At 38.5% G+C, this 9171-nt stretch overlaps 2 protein-coding genes across 2 annotated transcripts; both read left to right on the top strand.

Moving 5' to 3' along the window:
* The first annotated feature begins 371 nt into the window (after positions 1 to 371).
* Positions 372 to 2468, top strand: LOC142334880 (uncharacterized). Its single transcript, XM_075383205.1, has one exon. It carries the CDS (start codon positions 372 to 374, stop codon positions 2466 to 2468), a length of 2097 nt encoding a protein of 698 aa, XP_075239320.1.
* A 166-nt stretch (positions 2469 to 2634) lies between these two features.
* On the top strand, positions 2635 to 3795 carry LOC142334881 (uncharacterized). The gene has a single exon (XM_075383206.1). It carries the CDS (start codon positions 2635 to 2637, stop codon positions 3793 to 3795), a length of 1161 nt encoding a protein of 386 aa, XP_075239321.1.
* The last annotated feature ends 5376 nt before the right edge of the window (positions 3796 to 9171 follow it).

The following is a 9171-nucleotide window of genomic DNA, read 5'->3' on the forward strand; positions in this document are numbered from 1 at the left end:
TCAGTGGCTTGGAGCCTGATGAACAAGATATTATGTCCAGAGAACACAGTCGTTTGAAGATAGAAGTAAAACAAACTCGGACACTATTCCGAAAACATGTTAAAGAGACAAAGAGGCCTCTCCAGCAAACCTCATCTGGTGGATTATCCTTGAACTCCAATGAGAACATAGAAACGCATGACAACACCTTGTAACATTTACAACAACGCCGGACTCATTTTGTCTTTGACGACACTCTTTCGACTGATCACACCACTCAAAGCAATACGTCAGCGCCCGCTGCGAGTTCGCGTTTTGTCAGTTATGGTTATACTGCACCCGGTGGTACAACTCTACCTGTCAACAACACCTCATACACCTCAAATTGTAAGATGTCAGCTGCACCCTGCAGTGCATCTCAGCAATCGTTCTCAACTTTTCCTTGCGGACTTCCCTCAACTGATAGCAACTCACTTGGACAAAATAACTCTTTTCCATTAACACAGCCAAGCTTCAGTAATATTCCTAACACATCAGTTACGCAGATGCCATTTGCTCCTATACACAGTGCCTCAATGTCTACTTGCTTTCAAAAATACGTACCCAAGTTACATGCGGACCATTTTGATGGTGATCCAATAAGCTGGATGAAATGGTACAGCATTTTTCAAGCTACTATTGACAGAGCACCAATGACATCTTCTGAAAAAATGATTCACCTACAATCACTATTAACAGGTGAGGCGAAAGCCCTCGTCGACGGCTATGGCTGCAACGGTGACTTATACGCTTCAGCTTTTCATCGCCTTCAAGAAAACTTTGGGAATCCAAAGCGAATTGTAAACGCTTTCCTTGAGAAACTGAATAGATTCAAATCACCCAATTTATCCCATCCAGAGAGCTACACACACTTCTCTTCTTTTCTTTTGACAATGGTGGATACCTTTCAGCAATTAGGATTCGTTCACGACCTTCATGCAACTACCAACCTAAATGTGGCGCTAGCAAAATTGCCCAATCCCGTACGTCTTGAGTGGAACAAATTTGTGTTAGAAAAGGACTTCCAGCAACCATCTCTACAGATACTTTCTGACTGGCTTCTGAAATACTCCAAAGCGTGTCGAGATTTAAACTCTAGCCTCCAAACTTTTCACTCAAGCCACGCAAAATTGTCCTGGAAAATTTCTCCGAGTGTACAAAACTACCCGTCAGCTACAAGTGGATGGAAAACTAATCAATATAAACAGTCAAATAGCAGTTCTAGCAGGAACTTGACAGTTGAAGGCAGGCAACCCCCTGTGATACTTTGCCCAAGCAATGAAAGTTGCCAGTTTCTATACAAATGTACCCACTTCCAAGCTCTCCCAGCAAGCATTCGCAGAGAGCACATAAGAAAACTTAGATTATGTTTCAACTGTTTTGGAAACCATCACGTAGAAAAGTGCACTTCCAAAAACGTTTGCCGTAGCCACAGTTGCGGTATGAAACACCACACTCTATTGCACGATAGCTTCGCTATTAAGTCAGGTTCAAAAAAGTCTAATGTGAAAACTTTAAATTTACAAGGAACAGGACAGGTAGCCGTTGTTCCTGTACAACTCAAAAATGGTGATGAAGTTTTGGATACTTATGCTTATTTGGACAATGGTAGCTGCCAAAGCTTGTTGCTGAGGTCAACTGCAACAAATCTGAATTTAAACATGAATACCATTGGAAAAATGCCAATTAGTGGCTATCATATGACTAAAGAAATTGATTGTGCACCTGTAAAACTTCAAATTAGACCCTTACATGGGGAACAGTCATTCGAACAAATAGACGTCGTCGCCGTTCCGGATCTCAATATGTCACCCGTTGATACAAAGAAACTGAATCGCCTCTGTGATTCCTTTGAACACCTCAACCATATCTGTTTCCCAGACATAGGGGACAATAATGTTTTCATCATTCTCGGAATTGACAATCTAGATCTGATACACTACAAACAAATAGTTAAAGGACCCAGGAATGCACCATGGGGAGTTGAAACCCAACTTGGTTGGACATGCGCTGGAAAAACTGACTTAATCCCAGATGATTGCAATCCAGTTCAATTCACTCAGCTAAACAGCCATCCTAATATGGACAACAGTATGTTCAAGTTGGTCTCCGATTGGATGAAAATTGAGAACTTAGGCATAGCTTCATCCAAGAAAGCAATGTCTAAATATGACAAAAGAGCCCTTGATATTTTAGAAAATACCACTAAACTCGTCAAGGGTCATTATGAAGTTGGAATTCTCTGGAAAGAGAACGCCAATCTCCCAAATAACAGATGGCTTGCGGAGAAACAACTTCATCAGCTCAACAATAAACTTTCAAATAAACCAGAATTAAAGCAAAAATACGAGGAAACGCTTGAGAAAGACTTGCAGAACGGCTATGTCACAAAAATTAATCAAATTAAAGAACAACCAGATGAAAAGACTTCGTTCCTTCCTCATCAATGAGAACAAACCTGGAAAAGTACGCCGTGTCGCTAATTCATCAAGTGTGTTTCAAGGTCAGTCCTTAAATTTTAATCTTCTGAAAGGTCCAGAATTGCTGAGCAATCTTACCGGTGTAATTTTGAGATTCCGAGAGAACAAATTAGCGCTTTCCGCTGATATTGAACAAATGTTCATGCAGGTTAAGGTAGCTCCCGAAGACAGAAAATTCCTACGCTTCCTTTGGAACAATGATGGTCGTATTGAAACTTACGAGTACACCAGTCACATTTTTGGAGCCACAGACTCACCATGCATCGCCTCATATGCTTTGCGAAAAACGGCTCGTGACAACGAAGAACAGTTTCCAGATGCTCTCAAATATGTAGAACGCAACATTTACATGGATGATCTCGATGTTTCCACAAATTCACTCGAAGATGCTGAAAAAATACTGCAAGGAATGCGAAAAGTTCTTTCTAAGGGAGGTTTCAACCTAACCAAATGGAATTCAAGCAGTCCTGGGTTTCTAAATTCAATAGAACCCAAAATAAGGTTAAATCCAGACAACGCTCTCCCTCAGTACCAAAAGGTACTTGGCTTACCATGGAACGCAGCATTAGATTGCTATGTCATTGAAAGTAAACTACTTCAAAAAATCCAGATTTCAGGCAACGTAACTCGAAGAGTATTACTCAAGTTGGTGGCGTCTTTGTTTGATCCCCTTGGGTTTATAGCGCCTCTAACAATTCGTCTACGAAAAGTTTTACAAGCCGCCTGGAACCATGGTCCAAAATGGGACAAACCCCTTTTACTCGATAACATCCAGGATTTCAGTAGTTTAAGGGAAGAAATTCCGGCATTTAAGGACATCGAAATTCCTAGGAATTATTTCCTAGATAAAACTATTAGCTCAATTGAGCTCCATACCTTTACTGACGCTTCGGAATACGCTCTATCTGTCGTCTCGTACATGCGAATTGAGTACTCGGATCCATCGATCTCCGTTAAATTTGTTATGGGCAAGGCTCGTGTAGCCCCAATAAAAAGGATGACTATCCCCAATCTGGAATTGCAAGCCGCTGTATATGGAGCCCAACTAGCCCAGTTTATAAAAGAAGAACAAGATATAGAGTATTCAGATTGTGTTTTTTGGTCTGACAGCACTACAGTCCTGTACTGGCTGAGAATACCTGAAATGCGCCATAGAATATTGGTTGCAAATCGAATAGCCAAAATTCTAGATGTCTCCTCCGCTTTCGATTGGAAGTACGTTTCATCCAAAGCTAACCCTGCAGATGACGGAACTCGAGGATATAGCGTTGAGCAAATGACGTCAAAATCTCGATGAATTTCAGGACCGTCATTTTTGAGTCAAAAAAGATCTGAGTGGCCAAAACAGGAAATTTTGCAGGCTAAACAAGTAAAGGTTGTTTCGTTTTCTTCAGTAAACTCAACTGTATCAGACATTGTCGACGCGACAAGATTTAGCAGTTGGAACAAAATAATACGTGTGATAGCAGTCTGTATTCTTTTTGCGGACAAATGTAGGAAACGCAACGCAGAAATGAAGTTAGCACATTACATTAGAGCTTATCTGCACGTTATGCACAATATTCAAAAACATGATTTTCAATCAGAATACATGTTGTTGAAAAAAAGACTTGAGGTCTCTGGTACCAGCAGATTGAAAGCACTATCACCTTTCCTAGACGAGAATAACCTAATAAGAGCACGTGGTCGCTTGACAAAAGCAAGTCTTTTGATGACCGCTCGTTATCCCATAATACTTGACGGTAACAATGCTGCAGTTAAACTGCTGATACAACACACACACGAAATTAATTGTCATTGTGGTCCCGAGCAGACTAGAAACACTCTCATGGAATACTATTGGATACTTCGCTGTAGAGCAGTTGTTAAACAGACTATACGCCACTGTTTGCCATGTCGTAGAATGCTGCAAGATGTTAGCACCCCCAAGATGGCTGATTTACCCGAGGACAGATTACCCAAGAAAAATCAGTTTGTCTTTGAAACAACTGGTCTCGATTTCACAGGACCCTTTCCTGTTAAAAACAATGGCAGGTTATCTAGCCGATATATTTTGCTCTTCACCTGTCTTGTTGTTAGAGCAGTACATCTTGAAGTTTCGAATGATCTCACAACTGCATGAGGCGTTTTGTTAGCCGCAGAGGAAAACCCAACAAATTCGTCTCAGATTGTGGCAAGTCTTTTGTTGGTTCAAACAACGCTCTGCAATCTAGCATCGCAGAACTGAAAGAATCATTAGCAGCTAAGCTACATCTAATGAATGTGGAGATAGATTGGAAATTTAATCCCCCAGCTGCCCCCCATTTCGGTGGAATTTGGGAGAGATTGGTACAAATTTTTAAACTATCACTTTACAAGGTCATTGGTTCGAGAACTTTAACTGACGAAATTCTCAACACAGTTGCTTGCGAAATAGAGGCAAGCATGAACTCCAGGCCTCTCACAAAGGTTCCATATGATATAAACGACCCCTTACCACTGACACCAAATCATTTTCTCCTAGGTCGTTCATCCGTTAATTTGTCTCCTTGCGTCTTCATTGGTAAAGAGAAGAATCTTTCAAAAAGTTGGCGTTCATCACAACAAATTGCAACTCACTTTTGGAATCGTTTCCTACGGGAGTATTTACCAACTCAACAAGTACGTTGTAAATGGCATAAGACGTTGTAAAATTTACAGGTTGACGACTTGGTATGGATTCTAGAAGATTTCACCCCTCCTCGTGGCCTCTGGCCTTTGGCTAGAGTTATTCAAGTTGTCCCTGGCACAGATGGGAAGATGGGATTGTCCGATCAGTTAAGTTGAAGACGTCTTTCGGAGAACGCATTAGACCAGTTGTGAAACTGAGCAATGTTTTCGCAGAATGAAACCCAAATTTCGGCATAAACAAACAGTCTCTTTAAAGATAGGAAATTTAGGGACAACAGTTTGCCCTTCTAAAGAAAAGGTGGCTGCTCAAACTTTCATGGCTTCTGATCAACACGTTACACCCTCTTACGTTCTGGATGTCATTTACAAACCAGCAGATCGATTCATCACATATTTATGTTCCATTGATCATCCCTTATCACCAGCCCATTTCAACTTGTTAATGGTTTTATTTTCTCGCAAGTCTAAGACCCACCCCTCTTGCTTTCTTTTGACACTGGAGGTGTTTTTGGTTAGTGTTTCCGATGATTGATTTCTTTGGCTCGTTTTTACGAACCACCAGCTTTAATTTGTACCCTTATATTTCATTACAGTCAATTTTTATTTTACTTCTTGTTTCAACTTTACGGATGATTCAACACGCTGCAATCCGACAGTTTTATTCTTTCTTTGCAATCCTGCAAATGGGGCCGGCGATGTCAAGGACACTGTGATTTCTCGCTAACAAAGCCCGGCATTTCACAACAATTATTGTCAAAACCTGACGGAAGTAGTCGACTTCTCAAAAACCTTTAATAGCAACAAACAAGCGAAACAAAACGAATCAAATTTAATTTTACTTTAATAATACACAATCAAAATAGTCCTAAGCATCCCCCCAATCCCAACACCATTCATTAACAACTTTTCTGTCAATTTCGCCTGAAATACTTTCTTTTAATTACAAAGTGGAATGTTCACAATTGAATGCTTGAAAGCGGCGAGGGAAAACTTCAAACAAGAATTGCCTGGGTGTAATAAAACTGTATTCAGTGTACTATGAAACAAGTAGCCGCGCTGGTTTGAGAATGCTGTTGAGATAAACAGCAAAATAGCCCGTCTGTTATTAGCGCAAACACATTTGATTGTTTGCGGGCATTTAATTAGAAAACAGTGTGAATCGTTTCTGTTTTGTCTCTAATGAATTAAGCACCGCAGCTATTTCAAACAACCGAAATTTTTAATTATCTCTGCTATGGTATCAAAAGGGAATTCTTGTGTATTAAGGTTTAAAAGAAGCAAGATAAAGCGAAATTTTTGCGAGCTGCAAACTTGATAGGAGGTTTTAAGCTGCTTGAAGGCAGAGACACTATTTATTGTGAGTGTCACACAATTTACCGCTACTATTACTTCTTTCAAAGGATTTCTCCCAAGGAAAGCTAAAACTTCTCAGGTTTCCGACAAAAGCAAACATTTTCATAGGGTTTGAAGGCCTTAATTACTTCTAAATATATCTGTTGAACGTACCACCTCGCTGGTATCAACTTATCTGTTTCTAACTTGTATTCCAGTTGAATTTTCAATTATTTTAAAAGTTCTAACTTTTTCAAAGTCTTGAAATACGTCAAAAGGCACTGATAATAAAAGTTCAAACAATAGTAGTTTCTCCTGAAATGTATAAGAGAATTGCAATTACAAAAATCAACAAATATTTAAAATTTCTCGAGTTTATCTTTTATTCGAAATGATAATCTATGTAACACAAGAAGCTCTTCTGACAAAATTTTCAAACAATCTGCCTACATTTTTCACAAGTAATTCTCAATCGAACAAATCTTTTTCATTGATTTTTCTTTCAGAAACTTTTGGTTATTTAAAACTCTACAGCGTTCGTCCAAAAACAGATCACAGCAAGCAAAGTAATTTCTTTATTGTTCATAGTCTCTTCACTTTTCACAACGTTAGTCTAATTTTAAAATCCGAACAACTGATTTCTGAAATTTTTCAATTTTCAACAGTAAATTAATCAAGCACATTTTAAGTCGTTAATAGAGCTAAGATCAATCAATCTGTCATTAAAATAAATACATTTCAAGCATCAATCTGAATCACTTTCGATTAAATAGATGCGTCGTCGTTTACGACTATGTTTATAATTTTGTTGAATTGGTGTTTCCTCCCCTTTCAATGTTGACTGCTCTGTTGATTTCATTCTCTTTTTTCTAGATTTAGAACGACTACTTTCTATTTGTTGTTCAAATTCACTTTCTACTCCAGACTCCTCAATAGCTTTATGAATAATGAAAGGGTTTCTCTACTCACTGTTATCGCTACTAATTTTAGTTGCACTTTCTTCATCAAAGTTTACTAAGTCTCCCTCTAACTCACTTTCAGTGTAACTGATCTGTTGATAGAAACCTGGATCAGGAGGTGTGAAGAAAGGTTGTTCATCTTGCTGAAAAATGGTTCCATCTGATAATTCAAATGTAGCATTCGGGTTAGATTGGTCCCCTTTCTCAATTTGTTCCTCAATGTCTGTCAAACCCCATTCCTCATTCAGTGCTATTTCTTGATACACCGCGTTCTCCCCAATTGCTTTATGACCAAAAGGGAGTGAGTGTATTGAGTCAATGTAATATCGCTTGTCACAAAAGGCGGTCAGTGCTATTTTGTTTGTCTCAATTGTGTAAAGCTGATGATTAATCGAACCGATTCTGTAGTTTGGCGTTCTAATTAAGCCATGATCCCCCATCAAAACTGATTTAAACACATCGTGGGTGAGTCGAGCCTGGGCGTGTTTAGTGATTCCTTTAACAGATTTTTTCTGCTCATCTGTAAAACAAAATAAAAAGCTATCCGTATCATGACTACGTTTTTGTGCTTCAAGTTTCAGACTTTTTTCATGAAAAAGTTTTTTGTTTTGAAATGTCAAAAATCTAAACAATTTTCTGCTTTTATAAAAAACTTTCCTTAGTCAACACACTGCTTAGGATATCGTAGATGCTATCATAAAGAAGAAAAAAGTAAGTTGATAACTAACCTTCAGTTGTGATGGAGTACATTTTCGATTTGAGAGCGCAGAAGCTTTCCATCGGTCGTCCCTTCAACTCATCTTTAAATTTCAAAACCACCATCTTTTTTTTTGTCATCAAACAAATTGTTGTCCCGCTCATATTTTGAAAAGTCGAATTTCTCATTCAAATCGTTTGATTCCTTTAGATCCTTGTACAGGTCGATTGTTCTTATTTTTTAGGTCAACGAATCTGTGTCTGAGTATAATAACAAACAGTCAAAATGTTTCTTCATTGTGTTATAATGAAAATCAAACATGTACATTTTTGACAAGTCCATTATTGTTGCACCCACTATTGTTGGCTTGTTCCAAAAAATTTTGTATTACCGCATTGTAACTGTAACCAGATCGTTATTGAAAACTTTTAATGTTTTAACGTTAAACTTTTCTGTGTTCGTTCACAATTTTTCTTCAGTACGAACCAGTGAAATTGACTGATGATTTCTTTTACTTTCGCAACATTTACCATAAGCACAGTTTGACATCAGCTTGAAAAAATTTTCCTCAAATTTATTAGCTGCACGCTGGCGCATATCTGTGTTTAGATCAATATAAGCCGATAACCATTTGCTCTGGGAAAACTTGAGACAACGATGAACTTTTTTTACCCTTAGACCTAGTGACACATAAAGCTTCAGTGTGATATAATGCAGTCTATATCGCTCCTTGTTGTAAAGAGTTTGTAACAGTTTTTTCACTTTGAAATTATCCTTCAGATTGATGTCATTTAAAAGTTCAAATAGATACTCACTCAACCAGAAAGGTTTGACTGACTCCTTTGTTGGTGCCAACGGAAAGTCCTTGTGGTCATCGTGTAAATCATCAGGATATTCAAGATCACACTCCACGATGAAACCACATGGACTTTCATCATTGGTTTCGAGAATTGTTTGCAGGCTTGTTGTTGTGTCGGTCTCAAAATTTCCAAAATGTAGTGGGAAATTCTTCATGATTCCTCCATACAAGTTGTTC

This window comes from Convolutriloba macropyga, chromosome 2 (genome assembly GCF_964194025.1).
Source record: "Convolutriloba macropyga chromosome 2, txConMacr16.3, whole genome shotgun sequence".
Lineage (NCBI taxonomy): Eukaryota > Metazoa > Xenacoelomorpha > Acoela > Convolutidae > Convolutriloba > Convolutriloba macropyga.

Coding starts and splice junctions, on each gene's coding strand:
- LOC142334881 (XM_075383206.1), top strand. CDS start 2,635: ATGTTCATGCAGGTTAAGGTAGCTCCCGAAGACAGAAAATTCCTACGC.
- LOC142334880 (XM_075383205.1), top strand. CDS start 372: ATGTCAGCTGCACCCTGCAGTGCATCTCAGCAATCGTTCTCAACTTTT.